Here is a 27430-nt window from a genome sequence, read left to right as displayed (position 1 = left end):
AAAATAGAATTTTACCAAAACGTTGAAAATTCGGATGGCCCGGAAGCATATTTACAGATGCTTGCGTGTTGAAATCAGTGTCTTACAGATGCTTGCAAACCAGGGTGTTGAAATCAGTTAGGGTTTGGAGAAACAGTACATTTACACATGCTAGCGCGTGATGACACCACGGTGTTGAAACCAGTTAGGGTTTGGAAAAACAGTACATTTACACATGCTAGCGCGTGTTGACACCACGGTGTTGAAATCAGTTAGGGTTTGGAAAAACAGTACGTTTACAGACGCTAGCGTGTGTTGACACTAGGGTGTTGAAATCAGTTAGGGTTTGGAGAAACAGTACATTTGCACATGCTAGCGCGTGATGACACCACGGTGTTGAAACCAGTTAGGGTTTGGAAAAACAGTACATTTACACATGCTAGCGCGTGTTGACACCACGGTGTTGAAATCAGTTAGGGTTTGGAAAAACAGTACGTTTACAGACGCTAGCGTGTGTTGACACTAGGGTGTTGAAATCAGTTAGGGTTTGGAAAAACAGTACAGTTACAAATACTAGCAGATTTGGACACCAGAGTGTTGAATCCAGCTAGCTTTTTTAGTAATTAATATACATGCATAAATGCTAACGGCTATTGACTTTGATTTTATATACCTACTGCTGTGGAAAAATATTTAAGTGATTTAGGTATTAGTAAATAATTAAACGTTGTTGGGATATAAGCAATAATATATTAACACAAAAGAACAACATAAAAAATAATGTTGCTCTCAAGCTATTTGCTTGTGGAATTTTTATAATTAACTATTTAGATGGGAAATAAGCCACAATTAAATTGAAAAAAATAATTTTATTAACGTTTCGATGCCCAAATCGGGTGTCGTTGTCAAAATAAAAAATACTACTACAGGGTGTTTGGTAAAGAATGGGCCATAGCTTAACCTCAGGTTCCTGAGGTTAAAATAGGCCGATTTAAGCTAACTTACCTTAGTACAAAGTTTATAATAACCGAGATACAGGGTGTCAAAATTAAACTTTTTTTTTATTTATTATTGAATATTTCCTGACAGGCATTAGATATCAACACGAAATTTGGTATGTGAGGGTTTTTCGGGACGAGAAAACTAAATTCCCTACCAAAAGTTATGTGTTACGCAGAGGGCGCCACATACGCCTTTCAGCACTCATTTAATACGTTCAATTTTTTTTATCCGTCACTCCGTATAATTTTGACATTAAAATTTGTATTCCCCTATTAGTTTTACTTAAAAAAGATATACCTCTTTCATCTCCCTAAACTCAACCGTTTACGAAATAAAGCATTTTAAATCTGCGGTGCAACATAATTTTTAGCATAATATCATTGTAGTTACATCAGAAAAATAACTTAAAACCATAAAATTATCCAAAAATGTATCGCAAAGGACATCGCACACATCTTATGGAAAATATAATGTCACTCAAATTCAATAAAATTTATACGAATATATTCGTTTTAAAATAACTGTCAATTCTTATCATTGCGCCAACTCTTAATTATGATTAATTACGGCGATGGAGAACAGTGCCTACGTTCCTTCCGATGAAGGCTCCAATAAGAGCCGAAAATCGCGGTTCAAGGGACTGGACTGCACTCCGTATTCTAATTGAAAAGTAAGATTGTTTTGCCTTCGCATTGCAAATGAATAAAAATGGTATACATTTTTATTTTATGGTCGTATTGCTCCGTAGAGTAAATAGGTGCATTTTTCCGTTGGAACTTTACCAGCTGCAGACGGGGGATGTGAATTGCATAGTGTAGAATTCCTTCCCTCTCGTCTTCACTGCAGCATCCATTTGACTTGCAAATTGTAGAAGTCTTGGAGGTGTCACCAGGAAAGTGTACAATAATTGTGCCAATTTGAGAACTGGCACAATTATTATGGTTTTAAGTTATTTTTCGGGTGTAACTACAAGGATATTATGCTAAAAATGATGGTGTATCGCAGATTTAAAATGCTTATGCTAAAATGTTTATCTCGAAAACGGTTGAGTTTAGAGAGATGAAAGAAGTATAGCTTTTTTAAGTAAAACTAATAGGAGAATAAAAATTTTAATGTTAAAATTATACAGAGTGAGGGATAAAAAAAATTTAACGTAATAAATAAGTGCTGAAAGGCGTATGTGGCGCTCTCTGGGCAATACATAATTTTTGGTAGGGAATTTAGTTTTCTCGACCCAAAAAAACCTCACATACCAAATTTCATGTTGTTATCTCATATCTGTCAGGAAATATTCAATAATAAATAAAAAAAAAGTTTAACTTTGACACCCTGTTTCTCGGTTATTATAAACTTTGTACTAAGGTAAGTAGCTTAAATCGGCCTATTTTAACCTCAGGAACCTGAGGTTAAGCTATGGCCCATTCTTTACCAAACACCCTGTATATTAAACAAAAATGTTGTTGCTTAGTAAAAAATTCTACTAATAATTTTTTTAATCTGACTTATTTATATTGGCAATTCATACATATATTATACATTTTAAAGTATTTTTTACTAAACAACAACATTTTTGTTTAATTTAGTAGTACGTATTTTGTATTTTGACAACGACACCCGATTTGGGCGTCGAACCATTAATAAAATTATTTTTTTTAAATTTAATTGTGGCTTATTTCCCATCTAAATAGTTAATTATAAAGATGCCACAAGCACATAGCTTCAGAACAACATTATTTTTTATGTTAATATGTTTTTTGTGTTAATATATTATTGTTTATATCCCAACAACGTTTAATTATTAATTAATACCTAAATCACTTAAATATTTTTCCACAACAGTAGGTATATAAAATCAAAGTCAATAGCCGTTAGCATCTATGCATGTATAACCACTAAAAAAGCTAGCTGGTTTCAACACTCTGGTGTCCAAATCTGTTAGTATTTGTAAATGTACTGTTTTTACAAACCCTAACTGATTTCAACACCCTAGTGTCAACACACGCTAGCGTCTGTAAACGTACTATTTTTCCAAACCCTAACTGGTTTCAACACCGTGGTGTCATCACGCGCTAGCATCTGTAAATGTACCGTTTCTCCAAACCCTAACTGATTTCAACACCCTGGTGTCTACACACGCAAGCATCTATAAATATGCGGCCCGGAAGCCTTGTCCGGGACGCCGGGAGACGACTTCGTAATTCGGGCCATGTCCCGGATTTTTCGGACTAGTTGGTCACACTACATATGAATCATCATAAATTAATCAAAATAACTGTGTCGTTTCATATTTAACTTCAAATATCTCGAAAACTAATGACTTTATCGTTACCAATGAAGAGTATATTATTTACGTAGAAAGTATTGGACAATCTAAAAATGGCACTAAAATAGTAATTCCTCCAGTGGCGTAGAATTTGAGAAAAATCAACCATTTACTATCCCCAGTTGTACGCCTCTGGTAGTACCTAGAAACGTTTGTTTATCACAATTTTGTAGGGTGTATAGTAGTCGCACTTTATGCCAAGTATGAAAAGGATATGTTGGAATAGTTTTAAAATGCTGATCAAAAATAATTTTTAAATTTTTAGATAGAACACCCTGTAACTCAGTAAGGAACCATATTTTATTTAAGTGTTTTAGGTTAAATCTTCGTATTTTGTGCTAAGGTTTCTCCAGTTACTATATGGACAATTATTAATGAAACACCCTGTAGAGCAATAAACGAAAAAAAAACACGATTATTTCAAATGGAAAATTGAATTAAAAAATGAAAAGTTCCCCACTTTATGGAAAACTTAACATGTTTCTGGTTTTAGCACATACCCTTCACAATCCAATAGGTTCCCATAACGCTTGAGTAACTGCAAATTTAGCATACTTTCCTGCCCTACTATGAGGATTTATTGATGAAAAACATGGATAGTTATTAACGCACATAACTTTTTTATTATCCCACATAACTAAATGAATTAAAAAGGAAAATGTTAAGAAAGCCTAAGTCTACAATCGAGTTTTAATTTTAATATTTTACATATGCTAGAATATTCCACAGGGTGTTCCAAACTTTAGGAAAAAAACACAGTATGATTGGTACATCATCATCAGCCTCTTTCAATCCACTGCTGGACATAGGCCTCCCCTGTTTGTCGCACCAAATTTGTAGCCGGAATCGGCAAAAATTTGAAACTTTATTGCATAACGTAAACAATTAACGTAAAAAGTGAAATTATGTATGTAATAATGTTTTTAACCGTCAAACTTTTGGTGAATAAAAACTTAATTGTGTTTCTCTCTGTAAAAAAAGGAACTTTATTATTTTACGTACAATATTAACGATTTACAAATACATTACCTGTAAGAAAAGAAACAACATTTAAAGCTTATATTCTAGATTCTAATTTATTTTAAACAGGTAACAAATATTATTTCAATAATGGAACATAATTAATTGTCACTGTCAAAACACCTCACAAGTCATAAGTCAACATAAAAATAAGAAGAAGAACTTAATGTTTTGACAGTGGCGTAACAAAATGAGAATATAAATAAATATTAAAGAAAAAATAAACAATAGTTTTTCTTTACATCTCCCCCCCTTGGAGAAAAACTTTCAAAACAAAAATTGAACGTTCACTAAATATTTTATTTCAATACTGGAGTAAGTTTAGTTATATGGAAGAGGTTTGATTCTGTTTTTCTATGCTCAGTATGAACTTCGTAAATTGAATTGGAAATCTTCTTTAATATTTTGTATGGTCCAATCCTTAATTCGTCTAACTTTTTTCTATTTAGACGGTTACCATTCTCCACATATACTAAATCCCCAACGTTTAAATCAATTTCCTTCCTATGTCGATCAAACTGCTTTTTATTATAATCATGTGATTTTTTTGTATTTTCCAAGGCAACTGTCCTATCTATTTCGAGATCTGCATCTGTGACTTTAGATTTTAGTTCATTTGGTAGGATGCTTACATTTTTTCCTTCTACTAAATATTTTGGTGAAAATTTTGTGATGGTATGTTCAGTTTCATTATATTTTTCTATACATTTTTGAGCAATTGTTGTCCATGCTGTTTTCCTGTCACCTTCATTTATTTTGCATCTGATTTTATTAACCAATGTTTGGTTTAATCTTTCATTGATACCATTTGAAAATGGTACATCAACGGCAGTAAATATTATTTTGATGTTATTGACCTTTAGGAAATCTTTGAATTCTTTTGAGTTGATGCCAGGATATTGATCAGTCATCACAGTTTTAATTTTGTGATCTTCTGTTACCTTTTTAATTAACTTTATGAAGTCATCAGAGTTTTGTGTTTTCGATGTCAAACAATAGGCATACCTTGAGAAATGGTCTACTAGGAGATGAAGATATTTTTTTGTTGAACGAGATCCTCCAAAACCACCAATGGTGTCAATCGAGACAATTTCAAATGGAAATGTCGCTGGTCCTAATTGTGACATTAAACCATAGTCAGGTTTCCTTCTTGATTTATTTTTAATGCAGATATCACAGTTCTCACATATTTTCTTAATGTTAGTAGTCATATTGTCGGCTGTATAAAATGGTGATATTTTTTTAACATCTGGTTTGTTCCTAAATGACAGTAAGTACACTTATTATCAATGTTTTACCTAAATCTTCAGATAAAATAATTTTGTCTTTTCTGTTTGACTTTTTATAATAAATATCATTCTTGCAACTGTATTTAGTCTTATAATTTTGTAGATCAATATTTGAGAGTTGGTCAATTTTTATATCTTCCAGATTAACCAAGTTTACTACTTTTAATATTTCATCTGTATTTTCTTGAGATTCTAAAACTGGATTTCTGCTTAAACAATCTGCTTTCTGGTTATATTTTCCTGGATTATACTTTACTTTAAAATTATATTGAGATAAGTAAAATGTCAAGTCTCCCAATTCTTCATCTGTTCTAGCTTTTATGTTTAAATTTTCTAAAGGTTTGTGATCTGAATATACTATAAACTCTTTTCCAATGAGCAGATGTTGCCAATATTTTATAGCTTCCTTTATCGCTAGACATTCTAAATATATTGCCTTCTTTTTCTTTTGACTTTCCATTAATTTTTTTGAAAAATATGCCACAGGCTTGCTACATCCGTTTTTATCAATTTGTTTTAATACAGCTCCTACTCCTTTTATGCTGGCATCTGTATATATATTAATTGGCAAATCAGGGTTGAAAATTCTTAATATTGGTTCCGAACAAAATAATGACTATTTTATCGAAAGATTCTTGACACTCCTTAGACCAAATAAAATCAACATCTTTTCTCAATAAGTTGTGCAGCGGGTCTAAAATGATTGCAATATTTTGGACAAACTTATGATAATAATTGATTTTTCCCAAAAATTGACGTACATTCTTTCTAGTTTGTGGAACAGGGAACACAGCAATCAATAAGTCTTTTACAGGTCTTACGGAATTATTTTCTATGATGTGTCCTAAGTATTTTACTGATTGTTCTGCAAAGGTACATTTCGAAAATTTTAGTCTAAAACCTTTATTTAATATTGCATCAAATAACTTGGACAAGTGTAATATATGTTCATCAAAGGTTTTTGAAAAAATTAGGATATCATCTATATAATTGACTGTGAAATCTGAAAGTTTATATTTTCTTATAATGCTGCTTAAAATCCGTTGAAAAATTGCTGGAGCCGTTTTCAAACCAAATGGGAGGCAAGTCCACTGGAAATGGCCTTCTTGTGTCACAAATGCTGTTTTTTCTTTATCTTGTACTCTCATTGGAATTGACCAGAATGCTGAATTTACGTCTAAAGTAGAAAAGTATTTACAATTGCTAGTTTTTACCATTAAGTCCTCGATGAGTGGAAAAGGTTGCGATTGGGGAACAACGATTTTATTTAGTTCCCTAAAATCTATGCAGAGTCTGGTCTTTCTGTCCTCTCCTTTTTTGTATGCTAGTGTCACTGGAGCTGCAAATGGACTATATGATTCTTCAATTAAATTATTCTTCAAAAGTTCTGCTATCTGACTTTCTATCTCTTTTCTATCTTCAATGGTACATCTATATGGACGTTTGGAGCAGTATTTATCTACAACTAAGTCAATATGAGCTTCATACTCTCTTATAGTACCTACATCATATTTGTCTTTAGCAAATGCTGATTTATATTTATTAACCAATTGTTCAATTTTTGATTGCTGATTTAAATCTAAATGATTAATTGTTATTTCAAAATTATCAGTATTTATACTCTCATTAAAATTTATTTCATATTTGAATATATCATTAATCTTTTCATTAGATGCATTTAAATATATGTTACCTGGAAACTCAGGAATGCTTACATTATTATCAATAGTTGACAAATTTTCAATTTCTTTAGAGCTGTTGCATTGTGTGATCCTTAGATCCTCATTTTGAATTAATCTAAAACTTTTAAAACAATCTAACCTAATTAAGAAATCATAATTGATATTTTCATCATCTACAATAAATACATTCATTTTTTGTTCAATGTCATAGATTTTTATCTTAAGTGTTACTATACCATTTGTTTTTTTCACACCATTAATTGTCCTCAAGTTTACTAGTTGAAGGTCATCTCTATTAGGTGCCTTTATCTGTAATAATTTTGCATTAACCAATGATACATTTGATCCTGAGTCATATACTCCATAGATCTCTAAAGTGTCATTTAATAGTAACTTGATTCTAATTAGTGGTGGAATTAACAGTTTTTTGGATTTGTTTCGTTTAATTCTAATTCTAGTTTATGGTTGTTGACAGTTATTACCTCTTGATTTTTCAGAACTTCACTTTTGCTTCTGAACCAGCAACTTGATTCCAGATGGTAACGTAAACCTTTTCCTTCTTTTTCACAAATTTTGCAGGCTTGCTTTTTCTTAAAGTATGATATTTCTTTTTTTTCTGAAGTCTTCATTTTTATTAAGTGTTCTAGACCTCTAATTTCATTGAAGAGATCTTCCGTTTCTTTCAAAGTGTCTCTATCAATTCTATCAACTATATAATTTGGGAGTCCAATAGCTATCAAATCAATCATAATTTTTTTATTCAATGACTTGTTTATTTGTAGTAAGAGTCTTTCCTTTTTAAGAGCATATTCTAATAAAGAACCATTCATGTATTTGAACTCAAATGCATACCTCACTGGAGTCCACCCTTTGTCTGCATAGGTGTCACAAAATTTGCTTTTCCATTCATCCCAGTCAGAATTTATTGAATATTTTATAAGCATTGACCTGTACCAATCCACACATGATCCTTCTAAAAATAGTCTTAGAATTTCAATTTTTTCAGTATTTTGATCTATTTGCAATCTTGTGCACTCATTTTCAAATGTTTCTATCCATTGTAAAACATTCACATTTTTACCTGTAAATTTTTCTATCACAAATTGTTCTGATACTTTTTTTTTATTAAAGGATTCAATACATTGTTCTTCATTTGACTTTGATACTCTCTCTAAGATCTGTTCTAACGTATCTAGTGAGATACCAGGTGTGGATATTATAGATTCTGTCCCTTGAATACTTTGTTGTTCTAAGAGAAAATCATTGAATTGTATATTCCCATCTTCGTCCATATAAACTTTCAAAATATTTTCATCTGCGATCCAAACTTTTCTTGTAGTTCCCCGTTTTGTTAGAGCCCGTTTTACTTTCTGAAAAGCTGCTGTCGTCTGGATTTTTTCATGATAGGAAATATTTTGCATATCATTAGGTATTGAAAAAATTTCATTTTCCTTAGTCTCAATTGAGGTGATGGTAATGATATTTGTTTTTGTATCAGTCTGCAATGATTTCACGGTAAATTCAAATCTGTTTTGCCATTTTATAATGAAAAATTATTATATTTCTATTAGCAAAAATGTTGTTTTGTAATAATGTTTTTAACCGTCAAACTTTTGGTGAATAAAAACTTAATTGTGTTTCTCTCTGTAAGAAAAGGAACTTTATTATTTTACGTACAATATTAACGATTTACAAATACATTACCTGTAAGAAAAGAAACAACATTTAAAGCTTATATTCTAGATTCTAATTTATTTTAAACAGGTAACAAATATTATTTCAATAATGAAACATAATTAATTGTCACTGTCAAAACACCTCACAAGTCATAAGTCAACATAAAAATAAGAAGAAGAACTTAATGTTTTGACAGTGGCGTAACAAAATGAGAATATAAATAAATATTAAAGAAAAAATAAACAATAGTTTTTCTTTACATGTATAGTTCATATTGGTAGGGGAGCCCAAGCGGGGATTTTTGCAGTTACTCGAGCGCGTCAGATTATCATATGGGGAGAAACCTGGTACCCTGCAGATGTACCTCTACCATATATTGGCTCTTAACACAGGGGAGTTCGTTAAGGGGGGCCCGAAATAAAAAATCTATCCTTAAAAAAACTCGAAATTGTCAGATTAAGATAAAGTAAATTAAGTCTATGGAAAAGAGTGTATATTTTAAAAATCTGACGATTTGGGCGGGGCGTAAGGAAATGGGTGAGTCCCAAAATTTCACAAGAAAAAAGCGAATATTTCGCGAAATGAATGACAGATCGAAAAACTAAAAAATATGTGCTCAATATTTTTTAAAAATCTATCGAATGATACCAAACACGACTTCCCACGGATAGGGGTGGGGGGTAAATTTAATATTTTAAATACGAATCCCGCGATATTTCGCGAAAGGAACATCAGATCGAAAAACTGTAAAATATACTTGTTCAATATTTTTTAAAAATCTATCGAATGGCACCAAACACGACCCCCCGCGGAGGTGGGGTGGGGGGTTACTTTAAAATCTTAAATAGGGGCCCTCATTTTTTATTGCCGATTTGGATTCCTTACGTAAAAATAAGTAACTTTTATTCGAAACAATTTTTCGAATTATGGATAGATGGCGTTATAATCGGAAAAATGATTGTTGAAAATGGAAAATTAAATTAAAAAATGGCAAGCGCCCACTAAAATGGAAAACTTTACTTAACTTTTTTTGGTTTTAGGACCTATTCTTCACAACCCAATAGGTCATCAAAGCGCTCGAGTGACTGCACATTTAGCATACTTTGCTCCCCTACCATATACAATCTGTAAGTTTCAAGTTTCTTCATTGTAAAAGCAAGAGATTTTAATCATTTTCCGTTAAAATCGTTTTGTTATTTAGACAATTAATAAACATAAACAATTTTTTTATTGATTATTCGTGTATTGTTTCCGCGAATGCATATGTCTGCAAATTTTTAGTCATTTGCATTGAGCAAAAAGTAGTCAAATTAACGTCCAAAGATTTGACCCAAACGATTGAACTAAAGAAAAGCGTTTAATTAATACGCCAAAACGAATGCGTTAATGTTAATTGTAGCACAACACCTCTCTACCGGTGGTTTTTCTAAGACTACGATAAAAGCAGGAATTTTTTTAATTCGAGATTTGGTTGTTTGTTTCGTATCATAATGAAATTTGACACGAATAATAGGGCAGCAAAGTATGCTAAATTTGCAGTCACTCGAGCGTTATGGGGACCTATTGGGTTGTGATTATTAGGTCCTAAAAAAAGTTAAGTAAAATTTTCCATTTTAGTGGGAACTTTCCACTTTTTAATTTAATTTTCCATTTCCAACAATCGTTTTTTCCGATTATAGCGCCATCTATCCATAGCTTGAAAAAATGTCTCGAATAAAAGTTGCCTATTTTTACGTAAAGAATCCAAATCTGCAATAAAAAATTGGGGCTTCCATTGAAGATTTTAAAGTAACCTCCAACCCCACCTCTGTGGGAGGTCATGTTTGATACCACTCGATAGATTTTTCAAAAACATAATGAAACTGTATTTTGCAGTTTTTCGATCTGATGTTTATTTTGCGAAATATCGCGGGTTTGAATTTAAAATTTTAAATTTACCCCCTATGTTTGGTACCATTCAATCGATTTTTGGAAAAATATTGAAGACGTATTTTTTAGTTTTTCGATCTGACGTTCATTTCGCGAAATAATCGCTTTTTTTTGTGAAACTTTTTGATTCACGCATTTCCTTATGCTTCGCTCAAATCGTCAGGTTTTTGAAATATACACTCTTTTGCATGTACTTAACTTATCTTATCTTAATCTGACAATTTCGAGTATTTTTAAGGATAGCTTTTTTTTCGGGCCCCCCCCCATAACGAACTTCCCTGTGTTAAGAGCCAATATATGGCAGGGTACCAGGTTTCTCCCCATATGATAATCTGACGCGCATAAGCGCCGATTTTTATATAAACAAATATGAGCGTTCAAAATTTGAAACTTCATTGTTTATCTATGAAGCATAACGTAAACAATTAACGTAAAAAGTGGAAATTATGTATAGTTCATATCATTAGCCACAAAAGGTAAAAGTTTCAAGTTTCTACATTGTAAAAAACAAGAGAATTTAAGCATTTTCCATTAAAATCGTTTTTTTATTTAAACAATTAATAAACATAAAAAAATTTTATTGACTATTTGTGTATTGTTCCCGCGAATACATATGTCTGCAAATTTTCATTCATTTGCATTGAAGAAAAGGCAGTCAAACGTCTAAAGATTTGATGCAAACTATTGAACTAAATAAAAGCGTTTAAAAAGAAGCCGCATCTCGATAAAAACTGGCTTATCGAAAAAATACTAAGAGACAAAAAAGTTTTAAAAACGTTGTGTTTAACTAATGGTACCACAATAATGAATTAATTGAAACGTACACAAAAGTTTGGGGGGTTTAAGGGAACAAAACCCCCATAAAATCTTTACGGAGTGGACAAATCCAGTTCACTATAATTTTGTTTAAGATGTTTCTGACATAAGAATGATACATGTCCGTTTTCAATAAAAAATCTAATAGTTTTCGATATATTGAAAAAAATCGGTTTTCATTTTGTAACTTTTTTATGAGCATATTTGTACTAAGGTAAGTTAGGTTCAATCGAACTATTTTTGACCAAGAATGTGGGGTATAATTTATGACCAATCTTTTCGGGACACCCTGTATAAATAGATGACACCCATTTAAAAAATTGTAAACAATGAGATAGCTACGTTTTAAACATATTTTGAGTTAGCTTATAGCTTGTAATATACATTCGGGTTTTACAATAATTTAATACAAACAAATACACATGCCATATGTTGTGCAAACGTACTAACCTTTAAACACTTTTCTTTAAAAAATACTAATTTTATCCACAACACAAAACTGACCAACTGCCATTTGCTACCATATTGAGCTAAAAGTAGGAAGTCTTGATGAACAGATAGATGGCACCATTATTCTAAACTGTAGATTTATTTTTCTAATAATAAAACTTAGCTTATTTTGTGAAAATGAAACGTATATTGTCAACTACTGGGTCTGGATCACTGTCAACTAATAGTTCTATTACCTTAAGGCTTTTCTCCAGTGTGCACTCTCAAATGTTTTTTCAAATCACCTCTTCGATAAAACTGTTTCAAACAAATTTCACACTGGTGAGATTTCTCTCCAGTGTGTATTCTCAAATGTTTTTTCAAACTACCTGCTTCACTAAACTGTTTAACACAAATTTCACACTTGTACGGTCTTTCTCCAGTGTGCACTCTCAAATGTATTTTCAAACTACCTGCTGCACTAAACTGTTTAAGACAAATTTCACACTGATGACGTGTTTCGCCAGTGTGTAATCTCAAATGCGTTTTCAAACTAGCTGCTTGACTGAACTGTTTAAAACAAACTTCACAGTGGTAAGGTTTTTCTCCAGTGTGCACTCTCAAATGTATTTTCAAATTACATGCTTGAATAAATTGCTTAAAACAAATTTCACACTTATACAATTTTTCTCCGGTGTGTAATTTCAAATGTAGGTTCAAATGACTTCTACGAATAAACTGCTTAAAACAAATTTCACACTTGTATGGTCTTTCTCCAGTGTGCACTCTCAAATGGACTTTCAATATACTTGCTTTACTAAAAAGTTTTGAACAAATTTCACACTTGTACAAATTTTCTCCAGTGTGCACTCTCAAATGTACTTTCAAACTGCCTGCTTCACTAAACTGTTTATAACAAATTTCACACTGGTAAGGTTTCTCTCCAGTGTGTGTTCTCAAATGTTTTTTCAAATTACCTGTTTCAGAAAACTGTTTTAAACAAATTTCACACTTGTAACGCTTTTCTCCAGTGTGTGTTCTTAAATGTTTTTTCAAAGTATCTTTTCGATAAAACTGTTTTAAACAAATTTCACACTTGTAAGCATTTTCTCCAGTGTGTGTTCTCAAGTGTGTTTTCAAATTACCTGTTTGCGAAAACTGCTTCAAACAAATTTCACACTGGTGAGGTTTTCCTCCAGTGTGTGTTCTCAAATGTATATTCAAATGACTTGACAGAGAAAACTGCTTCAAACAAATATCACACTTATAAGGCTTTTCTCCAGTGTGTGTTCTCAAATGTGTTTTCAAACTACATGCTTGACTGAACTGTTTAAAACAAACTTCACACTTGTACAGTTTTTCTCCAGTGTGTACTGTCAAATGTAGGTTCAAATTACCTTTTTGAGAAAACTGCTTCAAACAAATTTCACACTGGTGAGGTTTCTCTCCAGTGTGTGTTCTCAAATGTGTTTTCAAATTATTTGTTTGGGAAAACTGCTTCAAACAAATTTCACACTGGTGACGTCTATCACTAGTATGTCTACTCAAATGTCTTTTCAAATGACTTTCAGTAGTGAGCTGTTTGAAACAAATTTCACATTTGTACGGTCTTTGTCCAGTCCCGACTTTCACATTTTTATTTAATATTTTTCCTTCATCATGTTGACCTGTATCTTTGTGAGATGAAAGTAACGTTTCCATACTGTTCGGTTTATTCTCTTCCTGGGGACAACCTAAAATACAAATCAACTATAAACATTTTACTGGAACAGAAAAATTATTGCAGAAATGAAGGAATGTAATTTACTAATGTTGTTCTGAAGCTATTTCCTTGTGGCATTTTTATAATTACGTATTTTTTATGGGAAATAAGCCACAATTTTACTAAAAAATGAATTTATTAACGTTTCGAAGCCCAAGTCGGGTTTCGTTGTCAAAATACAAAATACTATTAAAATAAAACAAACATGTTGTTGCTAAGTAAAAAAATTCTTCTAATAATTTATTTAATTTGACTCATTTATATTGGCAATTCAGACGTATATTATACATTTTAAAGTAGAAGACTTTAAAATGATATCGCCAATATTTATGAGTTGCGTTCCTGGGACGACTTTACTAAAAGATAGTTCATTCGATTACATGAAATCAATCCCAAGTCTTCTACTTTAAAATGTATAATATACGTCTGAATTGCCAATATAAATGAGTCAGATTAAATAAATTATTAGAAGAATTTTTTTACTTAGCAACAACATGTTTGTTTTATTTTAATAGTATTTTGTATTTTGACAACGAAACCCGATTTGGGCTTCGAAACGTTAATAAATTCATTTTTTAGTAAAATTGTGGCTTATTTCCCATAAAAAAAATACGTAAATGTAATTTACTGTCCGCCATATTGTTTTGATATATTAAAAAATTTGATTATTTTAACCAATATTACGTATTTTTTCATAATTTTATTGTAAAAATCAGTTATAATTATTATGTTTCAGTTACTTTTTTATTAAGACATTCTATATACTTTTGTACCCTTTTCACGTAATTTTTTTGGTTATTATTACATTTTTCGATTTTTTTCTAAGTATTTCTTGATTTTTGGGCACTTTTACTAGTTTCCTCTTTTTACCACTTTTACCTAGGAAAAATTGGCATTTTCAAGGTCTACCTTTCTGTAAATTTTTACCAATGTAACTATAAAATACAAATAAAATATAAAATTAATAACTATAAACTATATATTTAATATAATATATTATATTAAATATATAGTTTATATTAATATAATTATATTATAATTAATAACTATAAAATATAAAATAACTATAAACAACTGTCACTGTCAGTCTCAAAAGTGAGGTTGCACCACTTATGTGACACATGAGCATGAAAATTATGTCACCGTTTTCTGTCTGAGTTTCGCTTCTGTGTAGATAGTAATTATGTGCCTAAAATATCGAAATTTTACTAAAAATAGTTTTTCCACAATCGATGGATGCAGTTCTCGGAGTACCCTGTATAGCCATCAAAAATGGTATTTTAAAATATATTCGTGAGTTTAACAAACTTGGTAGGCATACAATTTTAAAAAAATTCTCACTAAAAACTTTTTTCGTTTTATTGAATTATTTTATTAAAAAAATGTCTTTTTATTAAAAATTCATGCCACTTACATTTAACTCATTGAAGATAATTATTTTTGTAAATATCTAATAATAATCTTATAATAAATATCTAATATTTCTGTCTTTTATTCTAATTTGCAATATAAATTAAAATCAAAACAAGATAGTTTTACTCGTAATACAGCCCCACCAAAAAAATCTTTGTACGGTTCTGTACGTGACTAGTACTTGGACCTGTTTGAGCTGCCAGTCGGATGGCGTTAAATCCGGCGAACGCGCATTCCTATCTTAACCATACTGCAGTCCCAGTGTGAATTTCACAATAGTGTTCCTCATTAACTTAGGTGATTTGTATTTGAACGTTCCTGGAGCTGTTCAAGGCGGAGAGTATGGACGAATTATTATTATTTATTATTTAATAGACAATTCCGTTCTTACCCTATGACCAAACAAGCAAATATAGCAAAAAATACATAATATATTTGTCATATTTTAATATTCAATGTCAATCCTGTAATTTTAGTTTATTTTACCAATTGTTATTACTTTTTCAGTAAAATTAAAGATTTTGATTCTACAGTCCATTATATCAAGTGTACAACTCGTGAAGCGACAACAATTAATTTCATTTAGTATGCTACTTTGGAGGTGATTTTCACGATTTTCTTTTCCAAAAAAAAGGGACTGACTTTATTTTGAGCGTAACTTGGTTACTTTTGATGCTAGAAAGTTTTTTTTTTAAAACAAAAAGAATTTTAATACTTTCAAAAAGTTGTCACAATTTTTTCCCCAAAAATAGCTTCAATTTTTGGTTATTTCACGTTTAAATATTAGATTTGGAATTTGTCGAATATGAACCTATTGTTCATTAGCTACAACTCTATATTTTTTCACACCGAGAATAGGTGACACCAAATACTATTGACTATAATACATCCAACTCCCACAGAAATCTGGAACCACGTTGCCACTAGCGCCACTGTCGGCTTGAAGTGAAACTACGTTTTGACAACGTAAAGTTTGACGTAAACATTCAAATTTAATTTTATAAATTTTTGAATAACGAGCTAATTTTGCTAATTTAAATTAAAATAAAAATAGGTCAAACACTTATACAAAAACAATAATAAAGCAATTTTATAAATGTTAGGTTAGATTGCTCTGGTTATCTACTCATACCGCTAGATGGCGCTATTTTTTGCTTCCTCAAATGTAATGGGAAATGTCAAGAGTTGTATGTATTACAGTCTATTATCTATAGTATTTGGTGACACTCACACCCTGGGGCAAAAGCACACATCGGCATAATATCACTTCTTCCTTTGACATGTCAGCTATGTGTATGGCAAATTTTATGTCAATCCAAGCAGTTCTTTAAAATTTGCAGATTTTGCAATATTTTACATCACTGAATGGACTAAAATAAACATAATATAGACCAGACTATGGAGTAACAAATTGAATAAAATAAAATCTGTTCATATCAATTTTACTAACAAAAGAGAACTACATATTCCAGTCAGTATAAACAGTATGCAAATACGACAAAATATTTGGGTATGATATTAGATTCAAGGGTATGTTGGAAAGCACATATTAAGAAAAAAGGAAGAATTAGAAATGAAGTTCAGAAAGATGTACTGGTTGATAGGAAAAAAATCCACTCGGTCTACTTACAACAAATTGTTATTGAATAAGCAAGTCCTTAACCCTTAAACGCCCAAGGGTGGGTAAAAAATGTCCACCTAATGCGTATTCCCTTCTAACATATTTATTACGTGTTTAAAAATTTTCCAAAAATTATTTATTGTTAAAAAGACAGCCTTTTATCGAATGTTAAATTGATTCTACCTATATTTTTGAAAAAAAAAGTAATATCTTGTTGGTAGGAACATAATCCATATAATTATCGACGAATAATTACATAATCCACATAATTATCCGTCAATGAAGAAGCTAAAAGAAAGAATGTGGAGAAAATCGACAAATCTGAATTACTGGCTTTTACTGGTATATCAATTTTGATGTACACTGTAATTTTGTTGTAAGGTTTGTAAATTGTTTATATTAATATTTTAGAAGATGTTGTGTTTATTAAGCATAATATTCTTAAATTTAATCCATTTCCAACAACTCTCAATAAAAATAAAAATGTATACCATTTTTATTCATTCAGTTGCGGTGCGAAACCAAAACTGTCTTAATTTTTACTCAGATCAGAGAGTGCAGCCAGCACTCTTATCGACGATTTCACCTCTTTTTAGAGGTTCATCAGAGACTGCATAGGCTGCTTTTCTCTGGCCCAGGTAAAAATCTTCGACATATCCATCTCCCACCGCAACTGACGAGATGGTAGTAGGTGCCTAGCGGCATCTGCTAAATAAAAGACTAAGTATTTCAACCTAATAAAAATATTTGTAAATTAAATTATTTAAAAAATTTTTAATTGAAAAACTTTATTGGCCCATTTCCTGGTGACAACCTCCAAGGCTTCTACAATATGCAAGCACATGGATGCTGCAGTGAAGACTAAGGGGAAGGAATTCTACACTATGCAATTCACAACCCCCGTCTGCAGCGTGGTAAAGTTCCAGCGGAAAATGGACCTAGTTACTCTATAGGAGTAATACTAATAAAAATAAAAATGTATACCATTTTTATTCATTCAGTTGCGGTGCGAAACCAAAACTGTCTTAATTTTTACTCAGATCAGAGAGTGCAGCCAGCACTCTTATCGACGATTTCACCTCTTTTTAGAGGTTCATCAGAGACTGCATAGGCTGCTTTTCTCTGGCCCAGGTAAAAATCTTCGACATATCCATCTCCCACCGCAACTGACGAGATGGTAGTAGGTGCCTAGCGGCATCTGCTAAATAAAAGACTAAGTTTTTCAACCTAATAAAAATATTTGTAAATTAAATATTTTTAAAAGATTTTTAATTGAAAAACTTTATTGGCCCATTTCCTGGTGACAACCTCCAAGGCTTCTACAATATGCAAGCACATGGATGCTGCAGTGAAGACTAAGGGGAAGGAATTCTACACTATGCAATTCACAACCCAACAAGACGGGGGTTGTGAATTGCATAGTGTAGAATTCCTTCCCCTTAGTCTTCACTGCAGCATCCATGTGCTTGCATATTGTAGAAGCCTTGGAGGTTGTCACCAGGAAATGGGCCAATAAAGTTTTTCAATTAAAAATCTTTTAAAAATATTTAATTTACAAATATTTTTATTAGGTTGAAAAACTTAGTCTTTTATTTAGCAGATGCCGCTAGGCACCTACTACCATCTCGTCAGTTGCGGTGGGAGATGGATATGTCGAAGATTTTTACCTGGGCCAGAGAAAAGCAGCCTATGCAGTCTCTGATGAACCTCTAAAAAGAGGTGAAATCGTCGATAAGAGTGCTGGCTGCACTCTCTGATCTGAGTAAAAATTAAGACAGTTTTGGTTTCGCACCGCAACTGAATGAATAAAAATGGTATACATTTTTATTTTTATTAGTGTTACTCCTATAGAGTAACTAGGTCCATTTTCCGCTGGAACTTTACCACGCTGCAGACGGGGGTTGTGAATTGCATAGTGTAGAATTCCTTCCCCTTAGTCTTCACTGCAGCATCCATGTGCTTGCATATTGTAGAAGCCTTGGAGGTTGTCACCAGGAAATGGGCCAATAAAGTTTTTCAATTAAAAATCTTTTAAAAATATTTAATTTACAAATTTTTTATTAGGTTGAAAAACTTAGTCTTTTAACTCTCAATAAATATATTAGCTATTTTCGTGGTGGACATTTTTTACCCACCCTTGGGCGTACTTGGAACCTAAAAAAGGTTGGGCGTTTAAGGGTTAAGGGCACACGAAGTCCTCTTTAACTACAATGTTAACATTATGTCACATTGCTCTGAAACCAAAGCACTTAGAACCTATTTTTTTTTTATTTTGCAACTGGATGCATCTTTTATTGCCGCATAGATCTTTATAAAGTTAAAGTAAATAAAAACATTTATTTTAAATTTTTTACTTGTTTTTGCACATTTTTCAATAAAACTTTATAGGTCTGGATTCCGCGTATGAAAAAAAAGTTGATTAATAGCAAGCTGAAAATTTGTTAATAGCTTAAGGGTGTCTAGTCGGACAAACTTTGATATATGGGAACACTGGAACAGGGGAAGTTTTAATTGTGGAACAGGTTAAAAATTTGGAACGGTCAGACCACGAAAACGGCACATGTATTCGGTCCGACAGAACAGACCTAAACTCTCCGAACAGAAATTAAACTCTCATGCAAAAATCAGACTGCTATTTATCACCAAATGGGCATCTTAATGAGTGGAACACGTAGAATATGTCAAATGACAGGAATTATGACAGGTGATAAATAGCAGTCTGATTTTTGCATGAGAGTTTAATCTCTGTTCGGAGAGTTTAAGTCTGTTCTGTCGGACAAAATACAATGTGTCGTTTTCGTGGTCTGACCGTTCCAAATTTTTTACCTGTTCCACAATTAAAACTTCCCCTGTTCCAGTGTTTCCATATATCAAAGTTTGTCCGACACCCTTAATCTATTAAGAAATGTTCAGCTTGCTATTAATCAACTTTTTTTTCATACGCGGGATCCAGACCTATTACTCGGAACTTTATATTATCTATTTATAACTACTGTAAAAATTTGGACCTTCTATCATCTCAGGATCCAGAGATATTCATATTTGACATCAAAAGTTAAAAACCTAATATTTGGGAAATCACAAAAACATAAAACACTCTACTATGCTATAAAGATATCGGTACACGGTAAGTTGAGTGCAGACATTCAAAAAATATTCTTATATTTTTTATTAAAAAATATAAGAGTATGAAGCATGTTAAAACTAGCTGAATATGTTGTTAATACGTAGGCAAAATATGGAAAATCAAATATGTTTTTATAATGATTAATTAGAAAAGTATGAAAATATGAACTACAACTTAACATTGTTTACCTAAAATATTTTAAATAGTTTAACGTAACGTGTTAAGTGGTGTTGACTTAACATAATTTGGTAGGTACTAGGAATTCATTTTAAATTTAGATACCATTTGTGGTAAACAGCTGGAATCAATTCCCAAAATGATTTTACATCTTTCAGGTTTTCTAAAACGTTTAAATAAAAATAATAATATAGCGCTGGAGAGAATTTATTTTCATGTTTGCAAGTAAAAAATGTTAAGTTTTTATGCAAAGTGAACGTGGATGTAAACAATGTTAGTACATCCCTTACCATTTTTTACTTGAGAACAATTATTCTAAGAATATAAAGAAATTGTGTTATTTGTAGAAACTTGACCAAGTAAATACTTGAAATTCAGAATCTTTGTCTGAGTTGCAATCATCGTAGCTCTCAGAATTTAGAAATCTCAGAAAGCCATTTAGATTTGAACAACCTGCATTATCATGGACACATAACATTATTTTCGGGTCGCGGACGTTTCCCCAACTGTCAACAATACGACTAACTTCACGCGTAACTTTGATACGAGAATTATAAAAAAAAATATGCATTGAAATCCAGATCCCATAATTCGTTAAGCGTGATAAAGTGAGTACAAAGATATACATATTTCTTTCTTTGTAATTACAGCTTCAATTTACCGTACACTTCTCGTAGACTCTACCGATAAGGTAGAGTCGTGTTGGGGAAACATCCGCGTCCGATTATTTTCATGCTTATGCATGTCCCTTACCAAATTTTAAGAAATTAATCTGGCTCCATCTATTATTAGGAGGATAAACTAAGTAAAATTTTCTGCTTTGCCATGTCCCTTGCCATCTTTTACATACTATTTCGCGAAAAATCAAAATTTGTCCCTTACCATTGTTAACTACCGAGCCCCTCAATTTTGTAACCATGGACATTTTATAGTACAGTACCGCACCCAGAATTTTCCTCTAGGGGGGTTGGCTTGGGTGGGGTTCGGACAAATAATCCCTGACAAAAAAATCTCCAAACAAAACATCCCCAAGCAAATAACCCCGGGCAAAAAATCCCCACAAAAAATCCCGGACAAATAATCCACACAAATTTTTTTCGACAAAACATCCCCATGAAATATTTGCTACCGAATAGTTCTCTAAAAGTTTTTCCGTGAACGCAATCGACTCGAATGTTTTTCAGCCTCAGTGCATAAGAGTTGAAGCAATGGCCATGAAACCGCTTTTCGGCACTACAATAATGATTGCAAGATTGAAAGATGCAGTCAGAGAAGATCTGGAGAAAATGGGAGGGAGACAATGGGAAACAGTGGCACAGGACCGACACATGGAAGGCAATAGTAAACCACTCGCAAGAACACTCGAACACACATAACGCCATTGATGATGATAATAACTAAATATTTTTGACGTTAAATTTACAAAAAGTAACAGGTTTTTTGCATTACAATCAAGATTATCGTTTTCAGGACCAGCAGTTCTCATCACGAATAGGCAATGTTTTTAACATAGTTATTCAAAGCAGAGTGAGTAAAAGACTTAATCGAATAATTACAACATGGTTCCCATAGCCTTAGCGCATTCCCCATATCTTCCACGATTTTTGAAAAAACTCACACTCGTTTGTCACAGGAAATTTTATATTATTTAATTCCGTCATTAGTTCCAATGTTTCAAGTGTATATTTAGTGCAGTCGAAAAATATATGGTTTAAGTCACCTATCGACATATTATTGCAAGAACATAAAGGCGAATCTATTATATTTATTTTGTGTAAGTGTGCCGGGAAACGACCATGATGTAATTTCAACCTAGTAATGATTGAAGAATATCGTCTGGATACAGGGAAGGTGAGATGAGGAATGTTCTTTGGCAAATCTCTATGTATCCTATAATAGTGACTTTGCGATTTTTCACTAATACTTGTATATAATGATTCCCAATCGCTTCTGATTTTATTTCTGAAAATCGCTAAAAGATCGTTTGCGTCTGTTTCATAGATAATATTTTCTAAATGGCACGCGTCCTTAGCTGCTATATCTACATGCTCATTGCCAATAATACCAGCGTGTCCTTTCACCCAAATGAAACGAACTTTTCTGTCAAGCTTTCCCAGATATTGAATAATTTTCCTTATGTCATATATTATAATGTTCTTATAATGTTTTGTTGGGTGAGAAAGTAATGCCAATAGTACTGACTGAGAATCTGTCAAAATAGCAATTTTCTGAACCTGATTTTCTAAGAACCATTGCAGCGCTCTTTTAATTTCTAATGCCTCGGCTGTAAAAATAGAAGTAAAGTCCGCCACACGATGCAGCTGTGATGACCAGTGGATGGTACATAAAAGGCAAAACCCGAGCTGTCCCTAGTCTTTGATCCGTCTGTGTATACTGCAACTTCATTATCCTGTGCTCCCAAAATGGATTTCAAGATCACATTATTTAAGGATGATAGATTTGAATACTCAGGGAATATGACCCTCAGTTTAACAATTAAGGTGTCATATTTGCATTCGTAAAGTGGGTATTTACTGTGGTTATTTTTCACTTTTCATAGGGGTAGGTATCAATACAAGCATCAGCCAAAGGAGGGGAACGTTTTTTTGACCAGTAACGATTGGTGAGATTTTCAATATTAACCAAGTTAAGTTTATTAGACAAATACATATTACATGACCTATATTTAACCATATGTTTTGCAGCTAAATACTGTCTACGAAGATATAAAGGAGGTTCTTGTGCTTCAGCAAGAATTTCATGATTTGGTGATGACAACATCGCGCCCAAGCATAACTTAAGTGCTTTAGCTTGGATGCGATCCAAAATGTTTAAGTTACTGGTAGAAGCTGATCCGTATAGTGTACACCCATAATCCACAATCGATCTTATGTAAGCTCTATAGAACATGAGAGACGTATTAGGGTGAGCTCCCCAACTTTTTCTGCATATAACTTTGAGTAAATTTAGACCTTTCTCACATCTTTGCTTAATATAGCTAATATGATTGGTCCATAGCAATTTACTATCCAGGACAATGCCTAAATACTTATAACTAGTAACTGAAGGTATAGCATAATCATCGATAGTAATAAAATCTTGTGTCCGTAATCTGTGCCTAGTAAAGCACAGTTGGACCGATTTATCAGACGATATACTAAAACCAGAATAGGAAAGCCACCTCTTTAAACAACTCACAGCATGGTTCATTTTTTGCAAACAGAGATCATACGTCTTATGGGTGACATATAGACAAATATCGTCCGCGTACTGTATTATTTTAATATTGTCATCCAACAGATCATGCAAATCAGCTATATATATATATATATTAAAAAGTAAAGGACTTAGAATAGATCCTTGAGGCAGACCATTGTATATAACGCGTGGTCCATGTAATATGTTATTGTGGTCTCGAACATATATTTTTTTATCCTTGAACATATACAAGATATTGGTTGATACTTTGGCATTAATACCCATTTGAATCATTTTCTTCAACAAAATACTCAAATTTACCACATCATATGCTCCTTTTAAATCAATAAATAAGCAGAGCAAGTATTCATTTTTTGAAAAACAAATTTGAATATCCGTCACTAAATTTGTTACAGCGTCTATAGTTCCATGACCCCTCCGAAATCCATATTGCGCACTCGGTAATAAAGCGTTACTTTCAACAAAATGTTCTAACCTAAGTTTGATCAATCGTTCAAACGTTTTTGTAAAGCATGACATTAAAGAAATTGGACGGTAAGATGAGGGTAAACTTAAGTCTTTTTGTGGTTTAGGAATGAGACATATGATAATATCTTTAATTTGATCTGAATAGTCTTGCTTCATCCACCAATCATTAAATATATTTAGTAAGTATAGCTTTGCTGCCTGTGGAAGACTACATAAAATTTTGTAAGTGAAACCATCTAATCCGGGAGCCGTACTGCGAGAAGTTTTAAGTGCTAAATCAAGCTCAGAAATATTAAAAGATTTTGACATGTAATCAGACTTTTCATAATATAAAGGTTTTTTATCTTTATTTTCCGAAAGAAAATTAGGAACAGATGCCGGAGCTAAATTATCTAATATTTTACTTATTAAGTCTTCAGACAGAGGAAGCGTTTTTTTGGAAAAGGATTTATTGCTAATAGATCTAACCACATCCCATATTTTTTTAATTGGTGTACTTTTATTCAGTTGATTTACGTATGAAATGAAACTATTCTTGCGTTTTTGTGTAAAGAGTTGTTTAGTTTTAGCAGCTATATTTTGATAAGCTATGTAATTTTCAAAATTGGACAGTTTTTTGTATTTTTGTGAATATTTTTTGCGCTTCGATATCATATTTTTACATTCCTCATCCCACCAATAAGGCAGATTGGTACGTGGTGTAAATGGTTTTTTTTCTGGCATGGAACCGGAAGCTGCCGATGCAATTGAATTAAAAAGGAATGCTATTTTTTCCGTATTGTTTTTAAAATTATTTAGTGAGGCTTTAGCAAAATTTGCTTCTATATTATTCTGAAAGAGTTGCCAATTTGCCCGTAAATCATTCCACTTAGTCGTGGGATTAATTAGAGTTGACGAATAATTTGTCTGAATTTCAATAGTAATTGGGAAATGATCTGAACCCAGAGTATCCAATGTTACTTCCCCTGATATTTTATCAGCTAGATGAGGATATATGATTGTTAAGTCTACTGCAGATTTACGACCGTTAGGAGACATTCGGGTAGGCGTACCATCATTTAGAGTTACTAAATCAAAATTATCCATGGCTTCTACTAAAATTTTCCCATTTTTATCATCTAGAATTGGATCCCATGAGCTGTGGTGAGCATTGAAATCACCACAGAAAATGGTAGAGACAGCAAATTGTTCAAACAGATTAGACCAATCCTCTTTGCTTACTTTTATGTCTGGCGGTTTATAAATTGATACAATATTTACTTCTAATTTAGGAATATGAACTGCGCATACTTCTATACGAGAATTAAAGTTGTAATTAATAGGTATTTTTGTAAAGTTAAATTGTTTAGTGATGTAAATAATAACACCTCCATAACCATCATTCCTCAATTTTTGTATAGAGTTATAGCCTTTTAGACGGAAATCGTAACCCGGTTTTAGCCATATTTCTGATAAGACTAAGATATCACAGTACGTCGTATTTAAAAAATGTAATAAACTCGCTTGATTCGACAAAAGAGATCTACAATTCCATTGTAGGATTCGAACTATGTTTTTATTGATTTGTTCTGTCATTTTGGATTATATTATAATTGCTATTTTCTAATATTACATCTTCACTATTGCTCACTTTATCAAATATTGAATTAATAAAACTAATATTATTATCATTTACCGATTTTGGATTTTTTATTGTGTCTATGACGAAAGTAGATATTTGGCTAATTATTTTCTCTTTGAATGTCATAAATTCGTCACGGTAAGGGTTTGGTAGAATTGAAGTGTGAGGACGATCTATTCTTTGCTTTGGCACCGGCAAAATGGTAGGAGTCAAAGTTGGAGAAACTGGAGGAGAACTGTATTTTCGTCGTTTCTTACTCTGTGTGGAATCTTGTGCATATGAACTGGTTCGATTAGTTTTAGGATTAGATAATAAATAACTGGATTCATTGTTTGTAGAAGTGGGAAGTTCAGGTAGCTATTTTAGCGTACGAAGGATTAAGATAAATAAATTCAGCTTCTTTGAAAGATATATTTTCGAAGGCCATTATTTTTTTAATCTCAAACTGCTTTTTATACACAGGACACTCTCTAGAAATAGAAGGATGCCCACTGTTTTGACAGTGAACACAGAATACCTCATCTGTATCACAACTTAAATCTTTTGAATGATCTTTAGAACATTGTTTACAACGCGGTTTACCCCTGCACTGCGACTGAACGTGGCCAAAGCGCAAGCACTGAAGACACTGAACTACTGGGTGTATATACGGCTCGACAGGAAAATTTACCATGTTAATTTTGACACAATCAGGGATTTTATTACCTGCAAAAGTTAAAACAACAAGCTGTCTCTTTACATATTCGATTTCATTTGTATTATTATCAACTACTTTCCGTGTTAAACGTTTAACCTCTGTGACTGGACTATTAGACTCTATCGCCTTTAAAATAAAATCTTCCGTAAAAAAGCTATCAACCTCTCTAATTATGCCTTTTTTATGGTTGAAAAATTTAGGAATATATGCAATTAGTTCATTAGAAGTAATAATTTTATGATTAATTAGCGAATTTGCAATATTAAAGGTTTTAAAAATAACTTTGACACGTTTTAAACCGACCGGTTTTATATCAAGAATGTCCCTTTTAAATTCATCTACCTGCTGAAGATAAAAACCTATTCTAACCGGAAAAAGCTTGCCTATGTTTTTATTTGTACTCTCCAAAAAAACACAATAAGGCCCTACATCTCTAGCAGAAAATTTATTACTCAAATCATACGTCCTTTCAACTGTTGTTTCCATATCCGTTGTTTGTTTAGATTCCAAAGCGGGCGGTCCTTCTGGACCGCCCGAATCGTTGCTCATATTAAATAATAATAAGTTACCTTACCTTATTTGTGAATTTCTACAAAATAAACAAAGAAACTACTAAAAATGATATCAATTATAAAATAATTAGCCTAATCGCTTGATCGCACCAGAACACTACCTTCTCGAAACAATGTTGATACGAGACTGATGCTTAATCTTAATTGCTAATCATTATTTTCGTCATCGATATGTTGAAGGTTTAAAATGGGAGTTTCTAAAAGATTCTGACTTGCCTGCTGAAGCTAAATTCTTTGCATTTCATAATGAATTAAGTAAGGCTTTCTTACACTCTTTTCCTGAAAAATCCTATAAAAAAACGTAGAGGTCAAAGTCGACAAATAAACTGGTTCAACGATGATTTGAAGTCCATGAGGGAAACACTGCGCTTGCTAAAGGAGCAGTATGATGAGTTTCCTACATTGGCTCAGAAAACTCTATTAGCAAATCACAAAAAAGATTACAAATTAGCAATCAAATCTGCTAAACAAAGGATCAACGATAACCTTATTTCAACTGCATCCAATCCAGTTAAATGTATGTGGGATATCATCAATGAACACAGAAACAGGTCTAAAAGCAAGTTAACAAAAATTACACCTAATGAATTTAATGACTTCTTCACTA

At 32.2% G+C, this 27430-nt stretch overlaps 2 protein-coding genes across 3 annotated transcripts in view; both read right to left on the bottom strand.

Annotated features, from left to right (window-relative positions):
* LOC126886404 (zinc finger protein 45-like) overlaps window positions 1–27430 on the bottom strand; it is a 174883-nt gene that overhangs the window by 85533 nt on the left and 61920 nt on the right. The gene's annotated exons all lie outside the window — the stretch shown is intronic.
* The window catches only part of LOC114335576 (zinc finger protein 227-like), a 102754-nt gene that overhangs the window by 57608 nt on the left and 17716 nt on the right, over window positions 1–27430 (bottom strand). Inside the window, exon 2 of one of the 2 annotated variants that reach the window (XM_050653336.1) lies at window positions 13814–13879. In XM_050653336.1, coding sequence (XP_050509293.1) covers window positions 13814–13879 — 66 coding nt within the window. Of the gene's footprint in view, window positions 1–12287; window positions 13880–27430 lie in introns of those variants that run through there. The other variant, XM_050653335.1, reaches the window with a different exon arrangement.

The sequence above is a fragment of the Diabrotica virgifera genome, chromosome 6 (assembly GCF_917563875.1).
Source record: "Diabrotica virgifera virgifera chromosome 6, PGI_DIABVI_V3a".
NCBI classification, from domain to species: Eukaryota; Metazoa; Arthropoda; class Insecta; order Coleoptera; family Chrysomelidae; genus Diabrotica; species Diabrotica virgifera.
The sequence above is the reverse complement of the archived record's forward strand: the minus strand, read 5'-3'. Positions and strand labels throughout refer to the sequence as shown.